General features: G+C 40.0%; 1 protein-coding gene across 1 annotated transcript in view; it reads left to right on the top strand.

Moving 5' to 3' along the window:
* Positions 1 to 25,764, top strand: part of vax2 (ventral anterior homeobox 2) — a 29,747-nt gene extending 3,983 nt beyond the window's left edge. The window contains exons 2-3 of the mRNA XM_042400327.1: positions 1,856 to 2,043; positions 21,468 to 25,764. Coding sequence (XP_042256261.1) covers positions 1,856 to 2,043; positions 21,468 to 21,962 — 683 coding nt within the window. The 3' untranslated portion in view covers positions 21,963 to 25,764. The remainder of the gene's footprint in view (positions 1 to 1,855; positions 2,044 to 21,467) is intronic.
* Positions 25,765 to 25,830: the final 66 nt, after the last annotated feature.

Raw genomic sequence — 25,830 nt, forward strand, 5'->3', positions numbered from 1 at the left:
CGGTAGCCTTCCTATAGGAACAGTACGGATGTTCGGTTGAATCAGTTTTGTTTCATATTTAATTCAGGGTTCTCCATATTTTAACGGATTGCATTTTTCATGAGTTGAAAAACCTTGGACAAAGAGGAGGTCTTGTCTGACCTGCGCCTCCATTGGATGTGGTAAATACGAATAAATATTCAGGTAGCCTATTTTTTTAGACTATTGATATTATGTGAAATATCGAAGGACTTCAGCGTGGGAAGAAATTATTTAGGAACCCCCAACATGTGTGGACTGCAGCCAAATTTAACGCATTGTGGTTTATTTATTTTTATTTATTTGTGACCAGTGTATTGACAATATCCCGTAGGCTTCTGGATCCAGGGCGGAGTGTAAAGGCACCTTTACTAATATTCTAATTTACTTCAACATACTTTTGATTGTGTTTGCATTCTCAACTTTTTTTTTTTTTTTTTTTTTTAAAGCGTAAATTAGTTTTTCAGACAAGCTTTGGAAACAACCACAAGCAGCTAATTCTTCACAGATCAGATGAACGGGATGTCTCAGGCCACAGAGAGGGAAATACAATACAAATAAAATAAATATATAAATAAAAAAGCACAATAACAGCAGTAACCTGAAGCCAAACAGACCTCACTAAAACGAACGAAAGGGCAAGTAGCCTGTTTAACAATAGCTTGTTTCAGGAGCACACACACACACACACACACACACACACACACACACACACACACACACACACACACACACACACGCACACACGCCGTGCTGTTGTTGTTGTGGATGGATAATGACGCACAGCCGTATTACTTGGAATGGAAACAGTGTTGAGAGTGAAGCGCTTGATTAGCTACATTCTCCAACTAGTTTGGAGTTTAATTAATTAAATGTCATCCATAGAAATAAATCTATACCGCGTGTTTGCGCAACACGACTCACTGAAGTATATTTAATATCCCAGTTTTTACAGTCAGGACAGAGATTCGCTACTCAGCGTACAAAGCGTTGAATGAACAATTGATGGTTGATTTTACTACTTTCTGTGTATAAACGTGTCAGATTAAGTTTTCTGTCTGCTATGCTTTGTTTTTTTTTTTAATCGACTTTAATTAGAGTTTCATACATTAAGAAAACCAGACGCGTTTCCTTTAAGCTCTCAAACCTAACCTAGCTTGTGGCTGTGATCACGTGGACTAACGTTACGCAGAGGCAGCGCGTGCGCAATTTAGGAGTTTTGGCCACGATGCGAATCTTAACACATTTTATTCAGTTTAAATGTTCATTTTCACAAATATTTAGTCTAATAAACTAACGAAATAGTCTTATTAAGGGACTGATTGTAGACCATGACGACTTGAGGCCTTTTTATGAACAAGCACACTGATACTAATGTAAACACAGTTACAGAAAAGAGGATTTGCTTTGAAAATCATTTTCAACATATCGCAGTGAGAGTTGTGTAAATAGCTTACAACAGAATAGAGCCTATTCTACCTCTGTTAGCCTTTAAACGCCCCTTTCTGTTAAAAATAACGCAGACGTAGCTTGTTTATCTCAAAAACGCTCAGGCACTCAAGCGTCCATTAGCCAATAGTCCTGGTGATAAATATTACATCAGTTTGGCACCATGTGGGAACAGATTCACTATTCACAGCCTGTAGGAAGGTGTTTCTAACTGTTTTTACAGCCTTAAACTGCTGAAAAGTGGTTAAAGTTCGATTTTAGTTTAGCTAGACGACATGAATAATAATAACAGTAAAAAACAATAAGATTCTTTAATAATAGTCCAGGTTGCTCCAGTTTCTGTCATGTTTCACTGAGACTTTGTGTTCGTTGTTTTTGTTCTGGACAGACGCCAAAGGCACCATCCGGGAGATCGTCCTGCCGAAGGGGCTCGACCTGGACCGGCCCAAGCGCACGCGGACCTCCTTCACCGCAGAGCAGCTGTATCGTCTCGAGCTCGAGTTCCAGCGGTGCCAGTACGTTGTGGGGCGCGAGCGCACCGAGCTCGCCAGGCAGCTGAATCTCTCAGAAACGCAGGTAAGACCAAGAAAAAAACTGACATTTGCTACGGGGAAAAAAAACAAATAACAAAAAACAATCAACAAAGCAATGAAACAGATATTTTATAAATATTTTAAACGAATAATGACAATAGATTATTTCGCCAAACAATGTAGGCCTAGCTAGTAGGCTAGCAGCCACCGGTTGCTAGGCAACATAGGCCTTAAGGATATTTTGATAGTAATTTTGGAGCATATAGCGGTGGCTTTATTTTCTGTGCTAAAGCAGATGGTTTTGATTAGCCTTAGCTTAAAATTTTAAATGATTTGGCCACAGGTGCGTTTGGAGCCATTAATTGGCTCCTCAGCCAATCAGAGGCGAGGAGCGACATAACATCCCCCGCCCCAAAACACTCTTCCTCGGCTGTGGCTGCAGAAACAGGCCTGTTACACCTGTCAATCACAGTCTGCTAGTGCAGGCATGATTTTTAGTTTAATGTTTACTGCACGTAGGTGGAAACAGACGCTAATAAAATTAATAATCCAAAAATAGGCCCCGAGGGTTTGTTGGACAAAGAACATAGTGGCCTAAAGCGAGCACAAAGCCTTCATAAAACGGCCTGAGCTAACACTAAAAACTATAGTAAAGTCCACATTTGCCCGATTAATCAGTGTATTAATACGACATATTTATCAACAGCACGTGATTAATTATGTTAGTCAGTTTTAAACATTTTTAGCCACATTTAAAAGAGATGTTATTAAAAAAAACACTATTGAATACACAATATTTATTTATTTATTTATTGAGAAAATCAGATGAGTCAGCACACAGACAACCTGAACTAAAATCCAACATTATCAATTTTTAAAAAGGGAGTTTTTGTTATTTTAAGGGCTATTTGGATCGAATTGGGTTACAATGTTCAGGACGCAGCAAACACACGTGTGTATCCTGTTTCATTTTGTCTCACTGTTGCATTTCGTTTCTATACTGAACACTTCAGATAAAGACATAAGAAAACATGACTGCTTCTGTGTATCTGTGTCACACTTCATTTAATTGTACATATATGTAAAGATAAAAACATCTGTCAGGCCACATAAATCCTTCGTCCTATTTACTTTAATTAGCTGTTTGCAGCTGTATGTTTTTATAATGCGTTTATAATGTTCCGTATCACCTCTCTGAACACTGCAGACACTCGTTCATTGACCTCGCGCGTTTCATTCAAATTTTCCCTGCAGCGCCACGAGCCCAACGAGCCCAACCCCTCCGTGTTTATCACGGCCGTCATCACGTACACATCCACTAACTGTTCACAGCAACAGGAATGTGTGTTATGCAGTAATGATGCAATGCACAGTAGTTTCAGGCCAACTTTTAGTTTACTCCCGCAGTCTCCATATTTAAAAATATATTTTTTTGGGTGAATTTTCGTGCGCAGTTTTCCAGCTTGACTCGACCAACAGGCCTGCAGCAACATAATAAATAGAAATGTGTTTAACATATTGTAGATTTATAGCATTTGTGCTCTATTTTTAACATTTCTGGTTCATTTTTAGGCGACCATGCTTGTAAAAATCATCAAATTTAGTTGTGAATCCAACATATTGTAGTTGAAAGGCCTTCGAGGACGAAACCCTGAACTACTGGAGAGTTTTAATTCCCACTGAAGACCCGAATCAGCTTGTTGCACTTATGTAGGAGGGTTCAAAAACTAATTTAAGTCAACAACAACAAAAAGCTTTTATGTGTGTGTGTGTGTGTATGTGTATGCGCGATGACCAAATAACCCACGAGCAAGTGTCTCCATGTGGACACTTTTTATAAAAACAAGAGAAATTCTGGGATTATAAGAAGATATTTGTCCAAAATGGCACAAAAATGAATAATAATAATAAAATAAACAAGTAGTAGTTGCAGCTACACCAAATATGTCACAACGAAACCTCGAAAAGACAAACGCGCCAAATAGAGCAACATCAAATAACAGCAAGGAGGAAATAAACCTGACATGTAGCATATTTAATTTCAAATTTTGACAGCTGGAAACTGGTTTTAGTCGCCAGTTGTGTAAAAACACTTGTTGAAAACGGAATAAAATTCTTTGTAGGACTCAAACAGGAACTTTACGCATCATCACTGTGGCCTGAAAAATAAGCAAGTAGTAACACCATTCAAACATAGTGTGTGTGTGTGTGTGTGTGTGTGTGTGTGTGTGTGTGTGTGTGTGTGTGTGTGTGTGTGTGTGTGTGTAGTTTTTGGGAACACAGAGCCACTGTGTTCCTCATTAGTGCTGACACTAGGGGTGTTAATGGGAGGGCCTCAGCTTCCTGCTGCTGCTGAGGAGAAGCCGGGCAGCAGAGGATTGACTGAATGAAACCGCCTGAAAACAGTCTGACCTTCAACAGAGAACAAAATGTAAATAATAAGAAGTCTCCTCAGTAATGGTGTGAAATATTAAACCCATTGCATTGAAAAAAGTCTTAATGCTTTGTGCTATTGAAGCAGCTTTTAAGAATGATCGAAAGGCTTTTAGTTGGCATTAGCGGAGTTTTGCCTCTTTTATTATTATTAAATTCTTTCTATTTGTGGCTTTTGCATGTTTTTAAGCAAATGTTCCATTCAAGGCTAATCATGCAAGTTAATAAAAGGAAGCTGGAGGCTCTCAAACTTTTAGCTCCATTTTTTTTTTTTTTTGCTTGAGTTATTTTAGCTGTTTTTTCTGGTTTTCAGGTGACTGACAGTGTTTGTTGGTGTTTTTGGGTCGCGCCTCAAGGGTTTTTTTTCAGGTTTTCTGGCAGTGATTTGATTTCCAGGCCCAAATTAAAACCGCTTGGTTTAAAAGCAGCTCTATTATAGCAAAGAGCGTCTATCTATCTATCTATCTATCTATCTATCTATCTATCTATCTATCTATCTATCTATCTATATATCTATATATCTATCTATATATCTATCTAGTTCGTTTCGTTTAGAAAACAAACCAACAAAACAATAAATCATTTGTCGTTTGGGATCAGCACCGACTTTACATATAAACCAGTGCATAAAGAGTTTTTGTTTTCAGCACAACAGCCTTTAACTTATTATTTTTTCGATTATATTCGGTAATTGCAACCGAAATCACAATTTATTCTGCTGAAATTTCAGTTTCTGTCAAAAAAAATCTGTAGTTTTGTCTGCCACTCTTCGGCACTTTATAAACCTGTCGCATTCATAGCTGAAAGAAAAACTAAACACGGACATTTTCTTTCAAATGAGACTTTTCGTTGTGTTCATCGTGGCGCAAAACTCAACTTAACTTGTAAAACACGGAGCCTGAAAAAAATTCTGACAGAAATGTAAAAAAAAAAAAAATCTTTGTTTTCAATTTTAACCTCAAAGAAGAGCTTTAAGAAACTTTATGAAAACTAATGCAATTTTAAAAAAATCAACTTTTATAAACATGACAGGCCTCTTTATCTGTGACTGAAACAGAATTACTAATTACAGTAATATGGGAGGTTGGATCGTTAAGTGTTTTTTAACAATGTTTGGGGATTTGGTCATTGACCCATGGTGTAACTCCAATTAGTTTGGTCAGGTATTCAAACTGATCACGCAATGAGGCAGCAGACATTGGAAACACACACACACACGCACACACACACACACACACACACACACACACACATGCACGGACGCACGCATGCACACCAAATGCAAAAAGGGGGCTCCGATCTGCATCCAAACTATTAAAAATATTTCACGAATTATTGAAACTTTGCGTTGGACTTTTTCAACATTTCTAAGGATAACTGCAGTAATACTGACAGCAGGGTTTCTAGCCTGTAGGCTGTGATTACTAAACATCATTCGTCTCAAATGTGTCCAAAGTGTCTCGCCAGGACGCTCAGAATTAAGCATAAACCCTGAATTGTGTTTTAAGATATTTTAAATATATTTCTTTCTACTCTGACTCGCGTTTTATGTCTTTTTTCGTCTTAAAAAGCTCAAACACGGACTTACTAAGACTGACATTTGATGTGAAGCACTGATTATTGTGCGCAATTTCTTCTCCAAAACCTTTCGCCCTATAAAGACTCAGGCAGCAAAGAATAAACACAACAGAACAAGACCCACAGTGTTCAATAGACAAGAATTAATGATAAAAGTGTGTAAAAATTGGGTGGAGTCTGCGTATTAGTCGATGAGTCTCTCAGGAGTAACACTAACGTTAACATATCAGTCAGTCATTTAAGATACGTTCGCCTTTATATCTTTACGTTTCTGTTTCGTTCTTTAAAACTCGTAAATGCGTAAATTTAAACCGCGCAGCCTTCATATCCAACATTAATGTCGCTGATCTGCTCCAAAAATACGAAAAAATTAAAAATTTGCTCCACCTGCGGATAAAAAAACGCCACATTTCATCAAAGTTATGCTTCCAATCCAGTTTTATTGGTTTACTGGACGCATTCGTGGATAATTCAACTTCACTGTGATGTTTTACAGGCGGCTAAAGCGCGTGTCCCCTCACCTCTTTGCGTCTTTGTAGTGACTGCGGCGTCACGTGAGGAAACGGATAGCTCCTCGTGCTCCTCAGTAACGCGTTACCGAGTAATCCGTTACCACGTCAGAGCTCTCCCTTCATCCCGGCAGGTGGCTCCCCGCTACAGGGCAACACAGCAGGAGGGGGCGGTGTGTGTGTGTGTATGTATGAGTCTTTCAACCACACACACACACACACACACACACACACACACACACACACACACACACACATACACACACACACACACTGAAAACCTTGAACTAAAACATGGAAGCCTCCTAGTTCATTTCAGTCACCTTCATCATCAGTTTGCTGATGGATGATCACAGGTTATTGAGGACTCTGGTGGATGTTCATGCAGACTTCAGCTCTTGTGAAGGTATGTTTTGGTGATTCCTGTGTGTGGAGGAAGAACATTTACTGCTAAATTCATTATTTCTAGGACTGTTTCATGTCTCAAAACTGAAAAAAAATGATATAAGTGTTGTTTGGATCTACTTTTTCATCTCAAGACACCTTTTTGGCTTTATAGGACTCTCTTTAAGTTATTATATGAGCATTTTGGAGGCTTTTAAACTCACATCCTCAGACTAAATATGTGGCAAATTTCTTTCTACCACCTTTCTTTTTCTATTTTATTGTAAGAAAACGACCAAAACTCATCAAATCCTTCACCTCGTCCTGCTCGTTCCAACTGGTGTTTGCAGTGTGAGGGTTTTAGGACACAGAGCTGTGCGGTCACTTTAAGCTCCTCCGCAGTCCTGCCAGTTGAGTGCAGCTGACTTGTACTTCACCATTGTATCAGTCTATTGTTGTTTGCAGCCCTTCCATGGAGAAGCTATGGATTTAATGGTCTCCGGTCTGCATTAAACTGGTTTAATCCTGCAGCAAATGGGAGAGAGCTCAGTGATGGTCATGGTGGTTAATCTTTAATGTAAGGCTGACTAATGCACATAAGTGTGCAAATATTTTCATTTATTTCCCCCTTTTTCCATCTTGTTTGTTTAAAGACACAGTGAGACAGGATTTTGAGGGTATTTTTGTGATTTAATATTTTTTCACTTAATCTTCAGGTGTCACAAATTATTGAACCTGTGCAAGTGTTGTTCGGAAAAGGAAACAGGATTTTCTGGGGTGAATAATCCCCAGAACACCACTATTACTGTCTTTCAGTCACAGTCACGTGAAATTGTTGTAGGAAAAGTACAAACACACTTTGTAGGGAGGAAAAAGAGTTTAGGGATTTAGATTTTTGCACAAAATGTGCACATTTTGGGGATGTTTATTGTTAAAAAAAGGTGTGTATGATGTTATGGAGAATTTGATAAGAAGGTGAAAGCTAATTTTTGATCTAGTTGACATTTTAATGAGCAAAAATAATTAAAGTAGCTAAATATGAGCAAATATTAGCTGGTTGTGATTATGAATGTAAACACACACAAGTGCTTTTACTTGTTTGTAGAGTTTGTGTGCTTTCAGCCTTCATGTTGCATCTGACGTTACATCCCAAGAGTTTAAAATCCAGATCCTGGTGCAGTAGAGATTTAGTTTATGTGTGTGTGTGTGTGTGTGTGTTTGTGTTTTTCCGTGTGACTCTGAGTCGGTTGCATGTTGGGGCTCAGAGCAGTTAGCGTTCACACAGAGTCGAGCTCCTGTGGAGAGCTTTTAAAACACGGAGACGGCTCTAAAACGCTTTCATTTGTATCCCGGCAAACACTTGTCTCACTCTGGTGTGGCTTTTTGTTTTTGGTTTTGTTTAGTGTCAGGTCAAAGTGTAGAAATATTTCCAGGAGGATGAGGAGAAGATCAGGAGCTCCACATAATGTGTGTGTGAAGGTGTTGCTGTGATCTAACCCTTTGAAATTAAAGGTACATGTGTGTAACGTGAGCTTTGGTTGAAATTCAGGCATTCGTGTTAGTTTGAGTGTTTGAAATCAAGTTTTTGACTCCACTGTGAATAACTACTGAACTAAAATATGAATATAAATGTGTCTGCTGCACAGATGTTTGGATTTTATTGGCTGACAGTCAAAGAAAAGTGCTAAACACATAAAGTTTATATAAAGAGAGTGTACAGTAGCCAACAGGATCATGTTGTGAGGTCAAGCAAAGGCAAAAGAGCAGCAGTGATCTTTACTAACGTAGCATCTGAAAACACGTTTGGTCAGTGTACTCACATACTTGATATGAACACCACCGTCCGACAGGTGTGCAAGTCATCTGAGATCAGTGTCACAATTCCTCTCACACCCTGCCGTTGTCTTTTCTCTTGGACGGACGACTTCTCAAACAGCCTCGAGCACAGTTTAGTTGAGGCTGCGAAAACTTTCAGACAATATTTCTTGTCACTGTCTTGTATTTTTTTTGCTTTTTGCTATCTCCCACTTTATAGGGAGGTCAGAGGTCAGGGTTGGCCACAGAGAAGCAACCGTAAAGTCCTGCTCATAAGCACTTTGGCGGGATGAAGAATCCGGAAAGACTGACTCTATAAAAACTAGGTGACCCTGGCGGCCTTTATGTAACCTCTTATGAAACCTGGAAAATTGCATTTCCCTGTTAACAAGTTACACCTGTAGAACACATCTAAAGCATTTGAATAATGTGATACTGGGATAGTACAAGTGCCTATGGAGTGTTTTAGAGGTAAATACAGTAAAAACACACTTTTAGCTTGATTGGTTCATCATTATAAAGCAAACAGCCGCTGATATGAAGAGAAAACTGAAATGTTTCCACTTTTTTTCTGCTCAAAAGATAAAAATATTCTATTTGATGCCACATTCTGTAGAACATTTTAACTAAATATACCCTGTACTGGATCCCCAATTACACATCAATCTCTGTTTCCCTCTGCAGGCTGACGATAGACGAGACAAGACGACAAGTTGTATATGTGTATATGTGTGTGTGCGTGTGTCTACATACAGTGAATGTCCTCGTTGTGTGTATTGTTCTCCATGACGACCCAGACAGACGGTGTCTGGCCACTTGTCTGGGGCGTAGAGGACCCGGCCATGACGTATAGCTGTGCAGATGTAGCGGAGAGGCGGCCGCACAGTACGGGGTTTGTCCAAACACTCAGAATAGAGAAAGAGATAGGAAGGGAGACAGACAGACACACACTTGCTGCCTTTGTGCTTTCAGTTTCAGTAGAAATGTTTGGGCTTCGTGTTGTCGTGTTTGTGTAACTCTTTCCTCCGCGGCGAGCATCATCTTCAGAACAGGAACTTTTGTGACTCGATGATGGTCGAGAAGAAACCTGTGAGGCCTCTGATTATCTAATCAGTTGATTAGATAATCAGAAGAACATAATAGCAATTAATTCTTAGTTGCCTTTGACCCCAATCACTCTCAGATTGAATTGACTTGTTTCATCAGCTTCTGGCAGAGTCAAGTGTGCGTGCGACGCCAAGGATGGTGTAATTTTCTAAACATACGGAGGACCATGTAATCCTTCAACTGATGTGAAAACAGGAAAATCAACAAAATTGGATACAAGAGGTTTTTCCACTTCTCTCCTCCATCCTTTTCTCTCTCAAACTCACACACACTTACACAATCACACACACACACACACACACACACACAGACACACATACTATGAAAGCCTTAAGTCTGACCCCACGAGTCACCAGACGAGTCAGCGCGGTCAAAGGTTATCCATGCAGCCACTTTGTGTCATTTACCAGGCAAATGTGTAATGCAATTAAACTGGCGGATTACCTGAGTGGGAGCTTACAGACACCTGCCAGTGGAAAGGGAATGCTGAATCCCCACCATGTGTTTATGCCGAAAACATTCACACATTTATAAGAAAATAGACAAGTCCATATTCTTTATGTAGCTCAAAATCATAAATTTGCCTCAGAGGGCTTTATAATCTGCGCAGCACACGACAGCTCGGTTCAGATAAGGAAAAAGAAATGTCATTGTTGGTTAAGTCAGGGTTACTGGGCGTCATGAGGCTGCGTGGCAAACACCCAACACTTTTTTTTTTTTTTTTTTTTTTTTTTTTTTTTTGCCGAAGGTGATTCTAGTCACGGTGGGGTGACATGCAAGCAAAGTCATGGACCACATTAAAACCCCTGCTGGTTTTTTTTGGTGACTGGGTGCAGCAGATTTCTCTCCGGCGTGGCGGTACGTGAAGGGAGGCGGTAAAGGTTGTTATCGAAACCTGGAGGGGTTCGCCCGGGTGGGAAGAGGGTGGTGAATGGACGGAGGACAGGAGGGAGGGGTAGAGGGATGATGAGAGAGAGAGAGAGAGAGAGAGAGAGAGAGAAAGAGGTGGGCCTCAAAACAGTTGGAGCCCTGCAGCGTGCGAGCTGTTTATTTGTTTATTTCATGAATTTGCTCACTTTCAGCTCAGCACCTGCCCTCTTTGGTTTGGATGTGCGTGCATACTCCTATTTGCCTCATAACAGTCCCAAGTGCTTTTGTACTAAGGAGGATTAGGCAGCCATATCTACCAGCGATTCTATAAGACGGGGTTAACCCCTGGCTGAACCTGGCTGGACATGTGCTGCGGCGATGGATGACCAGATCAGGTTTATTCGGGCAGGTCGGGAGGTTTCGAGGTTTAGAGGTCAGATAAAATGTGATGTTGGTGGTGATGAAAGGAGCAAAGGTTTAAAAGGGTGCGAGACAGGTTGAAAAACGTGAGGTTTGGGGTGGTGAGATGAGCCAGGAGGGAGAAAGGGAGAAAGAGGAGGAGGAGGATGTTGGTCAGTGCGGAGGTGCACGGGATGAAGAGTTCAGCAGGAGGAGGAGGAGGAGAGGATATCGTCTGCTGCAGGGGAGGCTCGTATCGACGCTAGATGTGTTTGCACAAGCAGCGTGCAGGGGTTCAGAGTGAGGAGGGATGCAATGGCGTGCCAGTGACTTTTTTTTCATCTGAGGTTTCGTAATGCTGATGTCAACACAGACTTTAAAAAACAAAAACAAAACGTTCTTTACATTAATTTAGTGCAATTTCAATACTTGATTATAACCAGCTGGAGGACCACTGATCTAACACACATATGTGGTGTAAAAACTACTGAAATTAATTTGTCATTATTTCAGAAGTTGTATTTATATATGCAATGTTTTCTACCCGCAAAGAACCTGACGTCCATGAACATTGTTTTCTGGACTAAAATCTGATTATTCTCATTTAACCCAGAAATGAGAGAGTAAAGATTTATTTATATGGTTATTTTTAAAGGTAAAGATATAGTGTTGCTTAAAAAAACATGTAACACAAAATGTGAAACTGTCAGAATAGTAAACAAACACAAAAGCAACTAAAAAGAATAACAAAACAGAAATATAGAGTAAAAAAGTGAGGGAATATCTTTAGGAGATTTTTTTAAAAATGTTAATTGAATTGTATGATCTAATAATGAGAGATAAACTGTTACAGAGTTTAAGACAGAAAATGCATTTTTCTCCCTTAATTTTAAGACACTTGTCAGTTGATCTGAGAGTTTTTAAGTCACTACTTAGTTAAATAACCCATGAAGTGTTGTGCTTCAGTCAATTTTGGAACAAATGTAGCTTAAGTAGATGCTTTTTAGCTCAAAATACCTGCAGCCAAACACTAAAAGAGCTCCAAGTTTTGCTTTTGTGAAAACCCATTTTGTACTTGTTACATTCCTCAAAAAAACAGTTTAAATATTTGCTGTTAACCGCTGAAAAAGATCTTTTCGATGTTTACTTTCAACAAAATTAAACATATGTTAGATGATTCTTCTTTTTACTTTTCCACCTCATGTTCTGGGAGGGTAATGTGCCCATTTTTTTTTATTGGTCCGTCAAATGACCTTATTAAACACGCAACTGGAGATTTACTGTAGCCAATTTGTACAGGTTTCATTATAAAAGCTAATCATTTTAACTGTGATTAATTGGTGCTGCTATCATGTATATAATTTGGGACAGATTTAAAACGAGACTGATGTGTTGATCCATCAGACACAGTTGGTCCCTTGTTACTTTTTGGTCGTCCACTCGTCCGTCACATACAATACAGCTGAACAGACAGCTGAGCTGCCATTGGTCCGTTACATTACGTATAGTTGAGTGTCCAGTGGTCCGTTACATACAGTTCAGTAGCTGCTGGTCCGCCTGGTACAATCTCCATGTAAAAGAGTTTTCATTGTGTGCTGCGGCTCATCACATGCCTGGGATCAGAGGGTCTGAACAGGGTCACAGTGGGAGCACCGGGCTGCTGGAGGGGTCATAGAAAGTGTGAAAGACAGTCACCAAGCGTCCTTCTTAAAGACTTTACCGTCACAATCCTTCATTTCACTTTGCATTACCGGCATTATGCGGCGCGGGCAGGAGAGTGTGTTTTATCACTTGGATGTTTTTAGTTAATGCTTTCCATTGTCGTAGCTTAGCTCACTTCAGCTTTATTGCATCACAGTAAAGCTGGGATGTAAAGTGATTAAAACACAGTAATAGAAATACAATAGGGACAAACAATGTAGTACAAACATGAAAGAATTATAAAAAACATATTTTTTTTATTGGAATTTTCTCCTTTCTGCTCCGCTTCGACTTGGCGTAGTATCATGTTGGGACATGGCGGACCCTAGCTGATTTATCGAACAGACACATATGGATTCCCAGTTGATCTGTATACTGGGTCTTGATCTGGCTTAACCTTTCTACCTCTACCCCAGTTTGCCCGTCGCTCTGTTTACAGCTGTCTAGAACCACGCAGGTCGCTGATTGGCTGACCTCTGCCCGACTGGCCTGTGTATTCATGCGTGCTGGTCTGATCATCTCTCCCTGACCTTGAATTTGCTACGCCCCGCATACATTCGCCCCCATCGTTTTCATATTCATCCCCTACCTCGCCAGCCCCTCGTGTCCCACCTCCGTCTGACTATGTCCCGTCTTGTCTGCTTCACTCCTGATTTCCGGCTTCTTCTTTCTTCCCCCTCTGCTGCTTTTTTTTTTTTTTTTTAGAGCATCTTGCTTCCTCATTTTCACTTCAAGACAGTGGGGCGGGACATAACACAGGGAGGGATATTTAAAATAAAAAAAGCCACTTTGTTTAACTGGAGGTGTAGCATTGTCAGTTTTATGAATTTCAGTATTTTTTTTCGTTTTCAAATGTTTTCAATGTATTTTTGTATTTTCTCAAGACACTAATAGACATATTGACACATACCTGTAATCATCAGACAGCAATTAAGTAAGTAAATTAACTTTATTTCTATTGCAGCTTTCAAATCCACAAAGTGCTGTACATGTGCAAATAAAACTACAGAAAAATACAAAGAGGATTAAAACAAAATTAAATACAAACTATGTTAAACCATTTGGGTAATAAATCTATACAGGTAGGTTTTAAAAAGGTTTTTTTTTTTTTTTTTAAGTTTTAAGAACTGTTTAACAGTATTTAGTTTCCAGACCTGAAGCATGCAGGATAATAAGTTCAAATACCAGAAATATTTAATTTAGCGCAACAATGGAGAGATTTAAAAGTAATCAAAAAGTCTTAAACTTAATTCTAAACAATAATATTGGTTTAATTTCTGCATAAATCATGCATGGTATATTTCTGAACTCTTCATGTAAATATACATACACACTTTATGTGTTACTTTTAGTGTATTTCCCTTTACTTACCTTTACTTATTTACCTTTTATTACAATGTCTTGATGTGTATGTGTGCATTTTTTCATCTGTTCATTTAATATCTACTTTAGCATGTTACATTCTTTGCTTATTATTAAAAAATGTGCAGTTTCCCTTTTTTGATACCAACTTTTTAGTTGCATTTCACACAATTCATACAGAACAGCACAAACATGTTTAAACAACTGAAATAGTATTAAAAGTACAACAAAAATAATAAAAGTGAAAAATGGTGAGGAAAAAGGTAAAAAAAAAAAGGAGGGAAAAGGTAACACAAAAACCTTCACACGCATCCTTCTGTTGCCCCTCATCAAGGTTCAGCTTAATTGTAATTATAAAAAAAAAATGCAGTTGTTGCCCCCGTCATGCCACATACACAGAAGATGGATAAAAAGGGGAAATATTTTAAATAACAGTAGAATAAAAAATGTAATAGGCAATAAGAATAAGGATGAATACAACAAAACTCCTCTATATTTATAAGGAAAATATACAGTTATGTACATACGTGCATAAATGTACAGTATATATCTTATAAATACACTCTTGCTGCCTTGCAAATCATATACATTTTTTAACTTGAAATATATCTACCGTGCCAGTCAAAAGTTTGGACACACTTTCCGATTATACATAAGGAATCAGTCAGTTTTGTTAAAGGACAAGTCTGGGGATATTATTATATTACTATTATTATTTTTTATGTGTTAACAAAACCAATGAAAAGACCAAACCAATAATGAATTTATCCAACAAACTAAGGTCAAATAAATCTTATTTCTCTGTGTCATAGACCTCCATTGTTATCCAAAATCTATAAAAAAAACCATAAATGAGCAGCAGTGTTGCTTTGCGTGACATGTTCCTTCATTGCAATCAACGTGGGCACTGTAGTTTATTTTGAGTTGATCACTGTGCTGCTGAAAATACTCACTAGAGCACCAAACATGTATTAATCCGCAACTTAAAATAGTCCCCAACAAATGCACAACTGCAGTTTGTTTGAGCAACATTTGTTGAAAACTACGATGCCCAGCTGTTTGAGGAAGATACTTAACATTTTAAAATTCATGACACGATCTTTAGTAGGAGCCAATGAGCCTCCTTCTTTATCATTAAGGACATTTGTAGGTGCACTGTTCTCAATGATGTAATGATCTAATGGATGTTTGATTTAAAAATATAATGAAAATAATAATAGAGTTAATAAGGTGAATATGTTTAAATTCAACTTCCTGTTGTTATTTTGCTCATCACTTACCACGTCTACATCTCGCACAGTCTCAGTTTTGCCCTCCTCAGCCGGGCTCTAACCCTATCCTGGCCTCGCCTGGCAGGCCAGAGTGCGGCAGGGCGGGGTGCAGAGGGCGAGGCCGGGGCAAATGCAGGTCACGCTAGATCCAGATCTCCCTTGGTAATCTCTGCCCCAGCTCTGAACCCTGGATCCCATTAAAAAGGATTTACATCCAATAGTGTAGATGTACCAAAGGCAGCTTTGTTTTCTTCTCTTCTCATCATTTTCCCTCTCTAATAAAATCCCTGTAAAACACCAGCACGCTTTTTTTTTTTTTCTTTTCCCCCCACGCAATGGATAGGAGGACTGTGATGTGAGCAGAAAAGTGAGCCACACCCACAGAACGGGGATAACAGGAAAGGATTGGTTGGGAGTTTCATCTGTAGTGAAAGCCTTTTATGGGATGTGGGTGTTTGGCAATCTGTGGTGCATGAGTGCAATACAGAGAAAGATCTTAGAGAGGCAGAGTGTGAGCTAACAAGGAAGAAGGAGAAGCAGCAACACACAGATCACTTTAGCGGCTCATCCCACCCTCCTGTCGTCTCTCCCTCCCTCCATCTCCCTTCTTATCTCCGTCTCCACTATCCCTCCCTCTGTGCCTCTTTTGGGTCTTTGCAGTAAGACTTGTTGGCGTCAGTATTCCCCTCTGAGCTGTGGGATCCTCTCCGATCCCATTATTTGTGTCGTGGTCAGTAGCTGAAACTATGATCTCACTTGCTCTAGCTGCCTGTTGAGCCTGCCTAACCCTAACAGTGCAGTGATACTGTGCACCAACACCAGCTGGCCTGATCACCTCCACACAATTAACAGCGAGGTTTGGCATCTAACTCATGCCACCCAATTAGGCAAGCTCCTTCTCATGCTGGCACGCAGGTGTTTTAGGAGATATACTGTAAGCTAACTGATGTCAGCTGCAAGAAGGTGGCTGTGTTAACACGCTACAGACTAGAAGAGACTACAGGAATCACTGAGGTGCTTTGGAAAAGTTGGATAGAAGATGTGAACTGGTGATAATTCTCTGCATCATTTTAGTCCCGATATATTCCAGCGCCACACAGTGATCAGCCATAGATGAGCCTTTACTTGTAGTCGGTTTAGTTGCTCCAAGATCAGCCCAGTGTCCTTAGGAATTACGTCTAGATGCCATTGCAGGAAGTAGTGTACCTTTTACATAGTGAGGCGTAAAGAGGTCGAGCACATCTGACTTTCATGCAAGAAACCAGAGTTTGTTCCCCATCACAGAGCTGCAGTTAATACTCCCTCTTTAATTAACTGTAATAATAATGTTTCACTTACCCCAATCTTACCCTAATCATTTATTGGCATAGCCACGATCAAGAATTTTAAACCCCATTCCAGTAAAAACTTCAGTAATGCTAATCAGATCATCATAACCAGCTTCCCAGCTCAGTGGGGTTTTGATATTAATGGGCAGATTTTTTTTTTATGTTTGGTTGGTTGTGTTTTGGTATATTGTCAGGAGCAGTAAGGGTTAGTGTGTGAGTGAGTCTTAATGCCACGTCTATTGAGAAGCATCCACTTTTGCTCTGCAGAGACTCCATCAAACACACAGCTAGTTCGCTTCTTGTGTTATCGCCGCCTTCTACCAACTTTCTTTGGCCATCTTTTACACAGCTCGACACACACACAGCTGTCTACAAAATCATTATCCACCTTGAAACAAAACAGTTTTATATATATTTTTTGAGGGGGGCATTTTGCCTTTATTTGGTAGTGGAAAGTGCAGAAAGACAGAAAACATTGGTAGATGTGTGATATGCAATAAACGTCCCTCGCTGGAACTGAACCGCAGATGTGACAACCAGGAGCTCAGGGACGCTGCTTTTAAAGTATTTTGGGGTATTTGTTGCAGCATTCAGTAGGGAGCTGATAGTAAATGAGAGGAGACAGAGTGGGAGAGAGGTGGGAGGTGAAGGGGAGGGATGACATGCAACAAATCCCCAGTCGAACTAAAACTGGAGTCATTTCAATTTCATGGTCAGCGTCTTATACACCTAGGCCACCAGGACGCTGCATGGGACGGCATTGTTTCTTAAATCAAGTCAAATTCAAGTGAAAGTCACTTGCAAAACACACCTTCCACTGCATGAAGGGCTCTGTCTTTATTTTTTTAAGGTCTTTTCCTCCTAAGTCAATGTTTTGTTGTACCTGTAAAAATGAAAGTGTTTAGTTTAAGAGCAGGCTGATATGAAACGACATCAACTAACTCACATTGTGTTTGATGATCTTTAGTTGCCTGTGACTGCGAAATTTGGACCTTAAAATCTTTTTCATATCCACTCAAAACTCTCGTCAAAGGATCTCGACACCCAAGGGTCCACTGACAGAACAGTTTGGGTGCGTGTACGTGTGTGACTGTCGTTTAAAAATCATTTTGATGGTATTCTGACTTGAAATAGGACTGAATGCCTGTTCTTGCATCATGTAACTTGGGGTTGGGGAGAAATAGTAGTTACATGGATGTAACTCCAGTTCTATGAGTTAGTGCAGATGGGTCTTCAGCTAATAAGCGACAGCAGGCTCGCCTGATGAGCCCTTCAGTGAATTAAATCACTTGTAATCTCGCCAATATGTAACTATATCGTTATCAACAGAACTAAGATACATACTAGCAGCCACTGGACTGTATTTTCTGTGGTGTGAGAGGATGATGTGGATCATAAGTCAGTCAGTATAATGCTAGCTGTTCGCTACTGTGGGTTCAGAGGTTGATGATCACGGAAATAAGATCAGCCAGAAGCACAGCGAGGGATGACACGACAGTAAATGTTGAAGTCTGTCCCATTCAAATAGTGTTGCGTCAGTAGTGTGGTACCCACACTGCAAGTTAAAATAAGTTGTTTACCTGTTGGAGGTGTGCTGTTTGCCGAAAATGCATTAAGAGCCTGTTGTCTGCAGCTCTCCATCAAACACCTCACTGTTGCTGTTTCTGCTTGCTCTGTTCCTCTCTGCAGTATTTCTAACTGATCTGCTGAACAAATAGCTCCAAATCTTGTTGTGTCGACTTGTTTTTATTAAAGAATAGCACCGCTAACGAAGCTCTGCTAATGAAACTCTGCTAACTCAGCGATAAACACATTTCATTTCCTATAAGTTCTTCACAATAAACACCTTCTGTTAGTTTGTCAGTGGAAAGCTTTTAATATGAAGCAGCAGCAGCAGGAAGTGTTTTCATCAGCAGTAACTTAACATGACTCCAAAACGGATGAAAGCGATCAGGATGGAATCACTTAAATAAGGCTAAAAGTACAAACAGGAACACAGGAGAGAAATTTCAGGTGCACGGGTGCAACAAATGAAAAAGTTCAGCGGCACTTGACAGATTTTTTGTCGCCCTGTTATCAACAGAATTAAATGCAACAGCGTCTTGTAACCACTTGTGGCAGCAGAGGCTGCTGTAGCTGCTGCTCAGCATATGTTACATAGTCTTGCTTTAAATTAAGCTACCAAGTATTTACAGGCTTATACATTTCTGCTGTTACAAGGGTTTCCTTATAAGTCGTCTGCTGCCAATCCCCACTTATCAGGGATTAGATTACGGGATTTCTACGAAAAATTGTGAAGAGGCTGATGGGAAGTCTGTTCTGTGTTAATTTAATCTATACAGTACGAAATAAAAGAGGAAGAAATAAAGATGTTTGTTATGTGGTGGAACGCATGTTCTTTGTAGTTTTGATTGCCTCTTACGATGTTCTTTTGCTTTATTGTCTTCATTGACTGACTGAAAAATAGGATTTAATAATGCAAATTCTGGGCTCCATATATGGCTCACTGGTGGTTGGATCACTCCTAACAGACTGAAACAGATGGATGAAGCAGTTTCTAGCACTTTAACTAACACTTTTCTGTTTGACATGTGATTAAACAAAGCATTAAAAAGCTAGGAGGACAATAAATAGATAAATGTGAGGAAAAACCACCATTAACCACCATAATCTGCTACATTAAGCAGATTATTGAGACTGTTTTAAATTGCTGATATGATATATGTTTAAACCTGTAAATCAGAGCTGAAACGATTAGTCGATTAATTACATTAATTAATATCAATTAACAGCTATTTTTGAAGCAAATGTTCTCTTTTTACAGCTTCTCAATTTAAAGATTTGCCTCTTTTCTCTGTTTTTAGATAATAACAAATTGAACATTGGTTTTTGGTCTGTTGGTCGGACAAAACAAATCATTTGAAGATGTCACTTTAAGCTTCAGGAAATTGTGATGGATGTTTTTCAATACTTTCTGACCTTTGCTGGAGATCAACAAAAGATTAAACGAAATATTCTTTCTTTCTTTCTTTTTTCTCAGTAAAAATGACTCAGTTACATGAATCAACTTTCAATGTACTTTCTAATGCGAACAGAAAAAAATAAAGATTCGCTGCCTAACAGGTGACCTTGCTGTATCTGTACTGTGAAGTTAACCTGTAATTCATTGCACAATAGGTCGAGAAAAAGAGGAAAATATCATCATGTGGCAACAAGATTCATTCTTGTGATGAAAAAATGGGTTTCAGGTTTGCAGGTTTTCTGTGAGGCAGCACTTTGACTGGTATAGATTATAACTTTTATCTGATTTGATTCATTTACCATTTTTATAATTAACCTTGAACTTTGTGTCACAACAACATTTACTTTAAAGTCTCATCGATGACAACAAGATGAAAATATTGAATTATTACCCAGCGCCCTGCATGCCACAGCGTGAGGTAAAGTGAGTCTGTAGTGAAACGCGGAGCACACTGAAACTCGGTCAGGATCGTATGCATTTTTCATGTGTGTGATTCCTCTCAGAGGTGGCTCTCCGTGCAGCGATCTCCTGTGACCTCACCGTGCCCTCCAATCAACATCCCACCCAGCCCCAACGTTTCCACACGCTATACATTAAAGCTGTGCTGCAGTGCATCAATTAACCATGGCGGACAAGGACAGACAGAGTTCACCGAGCTTTTCTCAATCTGCTGCTGTGGCGTGATGGCTCGTGCGGTCAAACTCCAAAGTTTGCTGCCGTGAGAGAGGTCGCCGGTGCAGGTGTTGGCTGTGATTATGATGATTATTATGATGAGTTTTTTGTTCTTTCGACTTCACACGTTCACTCTCTTTTTTCTCTGCAGCCAATAAAATCTGATCTGTGGTGTATTCACATACTTTGTCTCATCCGTTCTTCATTATTCTAAGGCTATATTTAGATTTTTACATACATAAAGGAGTATCTATGGTGTCTTTGTTGGTCTCTGGCGTGATTATTTCCTCTCTGGTGTATGGCTCTGATATCACTGCCTTTCCCATTTGTGCATTTCTAGCCTGTTAGAGCCATGGAGTGTGAGAGGAGGTAAAGTGGGACCAACCATGATCAAATGTGCGGAGAAAAACAACACAGTTGATCCAATGGCTGGTGCCAGGGGATTACAGCATCTCTGCTTGTTCGGCACGGATTTATGCGTGTATGGCTGGTTTACCGCTAAGGTGTTGCGTGCTCTCACCGCTCGCAAACATGAGTGCACAGAACATGCTACAGCATAGACATGCATCAAGCGGAGGTCACAAAGAAGTCAGTCACACACGTGTGCAGCCTTTCAACTTTTGGTCATGTAAAGGAAATGTGGTATAACATCAGGACATGAACTGGAGAGCATGTGTCAGTTCATGTTTCTGCATGTTGGAACATAAGTGAACAAAAGTTAGAGGTTAAAAGAAGAAACCAATGTAGATAGCCCATGATTCATGAAATGCTTTTGGTAGATGAAGTTTTGTGGTTCATTATAACCACAAAATATACAAAAATGGGAGAAGATTTGGTTGTTTTTAATGACATGAAACTGAGTTCTTTTCTCATTTTGCTTCAGTGTTCAGTGATGAGGAGCCTTTGCAAAGTTTCTTTCATCTCTTAATTTACTGACAAAGTTTGTGCATGTGACAAAAATGAAAATGTGAATACGTATCATCATTTTCTCTTTCTTCCTGCTTGTGTTGCTGCAGGTCAAGGTGTGGTTCCAAAATCGGCGGACCAAACAGAAGAAGGACACCACCAAGGACTCAGACAAACGCTCCTCCACCTCGTCCGAATCATTGGCCACCTGCAACATCCTGCGCCTCCTGGAGCAGGGGCGCCTCCTGTCGGGCCCCGCCCCGCCACCAAACCCCCTCCTGGGGCCTCCGCACCCGACGAACGGCTCCCTGCTGGGCAGCCCTGGCGGAGGCTCCTCCACCTCCCCCGGCATCAGCAGCAACACTCCTCCCAGCTCCCTACCAGGGGGAACTTTTGGGCTGTCCCTGCCCTCGCTGGGCGCCACCCCACCCTCACCGCGGCTGGGTGTTCCTCCGCCACACTCCCTCTGCTTCTCCATGCCTCTGCTTGGGGGCGCGCATCATGAACTGACATCCACCTACGGCTGCGGGTCCTCGGCTTTTGAGCCGTACATGCGGCTGGACAGGAAGGAGGCAGATCTGGGTGGGAAGAAGACGGTTTCTTAAGTGATATTTCCCCACTTTAGGACACTATGGGGACTGGGAGTTGTATTTGTAAGAGCTTTTTCTCCTCAGTCTCTCACCCTGCTGCCCATTTGACTCTCGAGCGGCTGATGAGGCTGCAGACGAGGGGGGGGAAAGACTGCACCCTGGATCATGAGAAATGTGAAAAAGGAAGAGACCAAGAGGCTTTCCTTGTGGCACCATTTTGTGCCACAGCACTGTTTGGCACACTGACACAAAATGGTGAGAAGGACGTGATGTGACAGAGAGTGATGATACCACTCTCCCACATAAAAAAAAGAAAAAAAAAAACAACTTGTGAATTTTTGCAACAATGCCGTGTGTGTATGTTGACTGAACCCTGACAGACAGATGTTTTTATTGCCACTCTCTTCGCAGTGGTTTTAAGTGACTCTTCACTTTTGTCCAGTGAGTTTGTGCGTGTGGTTTCTCTCTATACAGGCCTTCATTTACTGTTCAGGAAAAAAAAAACAACAACAAAAAAACTTGACATGGATAGTTCAGACTGAATCAGTGTCTGAATGAGCGGTGCTTTAAAGAGAGCAGTTTGTACACATTTCAGTACATATTCCCGTACAAGTGGCCATGTTTGATTTTAGTTTATGTGCTATCACAATATGGAAGAAACACTGAAAAAAAAAAAAGAATCGTAGCATTTTAATATCAGTCTGTTTGGTGTCCAGCAGTAGTTTTTGTAAATTCTTTATTTGGTTGTGTTTGTGTATGAAATAATATGTGGTAGAATCTGGACAAATGGTGCAAAAATCACATATCTAGATCCAATAGTTTAATATAAAAGAACATGGGAAGAAGAACAATAGTTGCGTGAGAAAGCTGGTTAGACTCTGCCAAAGCATTTATGGATTAAGCTTTGGAGATGCCACACTCGTGTCCTCCAATCACTGAAGCAAGTCAAGGTCAGGCTGAGAGAAATTACTTTTGAACCCAGATTAACTCTTCAATCCTCACAGATGTCACACTTTCCCCTTTTGTGTAATTGTCTAAAAAGACACTCTCATTTACTAAATCTGACTCAAAGAAGAAGAGTTTTGAAACAAGTTTGTTTTTTAGAGAACCAAATTCGAGGCTGTTAGTCTCCGTCAACGCTCAATCCAGAGGTTTCTGTTTTTTATCAGAGTAGTTGGGACGTACATGACGACGAGCCATGACATGTAGAATTTGTTGCTGTTTCATCCGATATTTCATTTTTTCTTCTTTTTTAGAAAAATGTTTTGCAACAACGTCACAACGACAGATATCAGATGTACTGTTTCTTTCATCAGGTCATATCCATAATCAGAAGAACTCTCAATGCATTTCACACTGGAAACTTTTACTCTATGCTTAGGATGAGCTTTTTAAGAGTTGTTTATGTGTCTTGAAACTGGTATTTGTGTTTGCTCCGTGTTTCCTTTTTCAATGTTTTCTGATGACATTTGGCTCGCCCTCCTGTTAGACATTACCCGTCTTAAACGAAAAGATTTCCTCTGCTTGTCCATCATTGAAAGCACTTTATGTTTGTAGGTCTTTATACACCCTCCCAATTCTCCCTTTTTTAATATATATATATATATATTTTAACAATTTCATGAACTTCTCATTGAAAACACACTGAAAAACCTTAAACAGGTTTAGAAAATTCTCCGTAGTAACAGTCAGGGTTTGACATTTTTCTGAATAAACGCCTCAGTTATTTCCAAATAAAGTGCAGCTTCCTTTCAGCTCCGTTTTTTAATTGATTATTTGAACCTAAATTGACCCAAACACACCTGGAAACAGCCCACTTTGAACCACACGTCACTGCGTTTGTGGACTGAGAAAACATATGTTAAATTTATGCAGGGCAGGATGAAGAAAGAAAGAGGAAGGATCAGCTGTAGTATTTTTCTCCCCCCCCCTCATATGATGCCATTTGTCCAGGTTTTCTTCATACCCAAAAGAAAATCTAAAACTCACCCGCAAGAACCTGCAATTCGTAGCAGTTTGCCCTCAATTTGTGAGTGTCAGATGAGTTATTGCCCCTTTTCATAACTCCTGTCTCTCGTCTGTTTGGTGTTTCTCATTTTCACCTCTTATTTTCCCATGTATCTGTTCATGTCCAGGTTTCTTCTCATTGTGAGGTGTAATACGTTTTTTCCGATCCCTTTTCTCTCACGCTCGGTGAAGGTGACTCGACATCTATTAAAAACAGACACTCCCATGACATCAATTTAAAAAGAAGCGCCTACAAGTCAAGGCCGAGCATGTTTCCAGCTGCAGATAAATCTCTCGTGGAGTGCATGAAAAGGTTCTGAACTAAACAATGACCTCAGCCTATGAAAACTCCCAGTCTGCCGGCTCACCGGGCCTTTTTGCACCCGTGTAACTCCGGCTGGTAGCTAGTGATTTGTTTGTTGTGTTCAGACGCAAGCAGTGCTGCAAAAACGCCTGTTATCTCCTCGCGGCTCTTTGCAGCAGTGCACCTCTGCTGTTGTTGAACACTGTATTATTTTCTATAAGCACCATCCATAATTCACACGCTGCGGCATCAAATATTGAGCAGAGAGATGGAGCTGAGAGGTCAGGAGGCTTGCTTCTCGTGTAAGGCCCGTTGTAGCCTCTTACGAATCCTTTTTTTTTTTTTTTTTTCAAAATTCAACATCTTTACTCACAACAGGGTCGTTACGCTTTCTTGTTAAGTTGCTGCCCTGCTGCGTCGTCACTAAAACACAGTATCTGATCCCATTTTTGTCGGAGTATTTACATTTTTTTTGTCACTCCATACTTGATCAGGTTCTAGCTGCACTAGAACGTGCATAAATAAGTTATCAACATGCTCTTAATTAACAAAAACTTAACAAAGTGGGAAATCATTTCTGCTTGTAAAAAAACTCACTGAATGAAGCTACTTGTCAGTTCTTTCTCAGTTGATGTGGCAGGAAAAGAAAAGTTAAAGAAACAGTTTTTTGTGCTTGTGGTTTCTCTCACTCCATACGTCCCTCGACATGCAGCACTGCCTCCATATTCTGTATCTCTATAAGATGGTGTTTTGTAATGTAAATCCGCAGTGTCTGTTGTTACGCTCAGTCATGACAAGGCAGCGCGAGGAGATGCCACTTCTCTCTTCCAGGCACGTACAGGAAACAGAAAGAAACTTTGTAAAGCCTTGCGTCAGTTAAACGAAGCCTATTGTTTTTTAATTTTTTCTGATTTCTTTAGCCTCCTTTCAGTTTCTTGTCATCCTCGCTGAGTGGAAGCGGCGCTTGTGTTTGTGTGCAATCTGTGACATCCTGCACTTGTTTCGGTTACCACAGGTCTCAAAGCTCCATTTCAAAGACATAAAGGGGGCCTTCAAATGGCTCCAACCACCGCATCATGATCTATGCTGATGGGTAAAGTCCTTTGAGATTGTGTGGAAATGTTCTTTTATTTTTAAATGAAGTGATTCTGCTTGGTTTACTTTTTCTTTATGCACAGCCAAGGTCCTGCATATAGGCCATAACTTCTCTTTTTCTTTGAGCAGTAAAAGTTAATGTCAAGCTAATGGTACCAGCTACTACTTATGATGAACAAACTCTATGTACATAGATATAAATTTATATATAATTATATATAAATGGGTCTTTGCACAAGTATCTCCATGTCCGCTCCATGTGATTTTAACAGGAAAAACAAAATGCGAAGGAAAGTTCAGAAAAAAAAAGACTTTATATATGCTTTACAATTCTTTGTCTCATTAACATTTTGCACTTATTTAAAGAGGCTTACTTCTGTTTCTGGGCTGACAGAGCTGTTTTCACGCTCGGCCAAGATATTGTACAATATGTATATGTATTTTTATTCATATGCATATAAATATATGTCTATGTAA

This window comes from Thunnus maccoyii, chromosome 22 (assembly GCF_910596095.1).
Source record: "Thunnus maccoyii chromosome 22, fThuMac1.1, whole genome shotgun sequence".
In the NCBI taxonomy this organism is placed as follows: Eukaryota; Metazoa; Chordata; class Actinopteri; order Scombriformes; family Scombridae; genus Thunnus; species Thunnus maccoyii.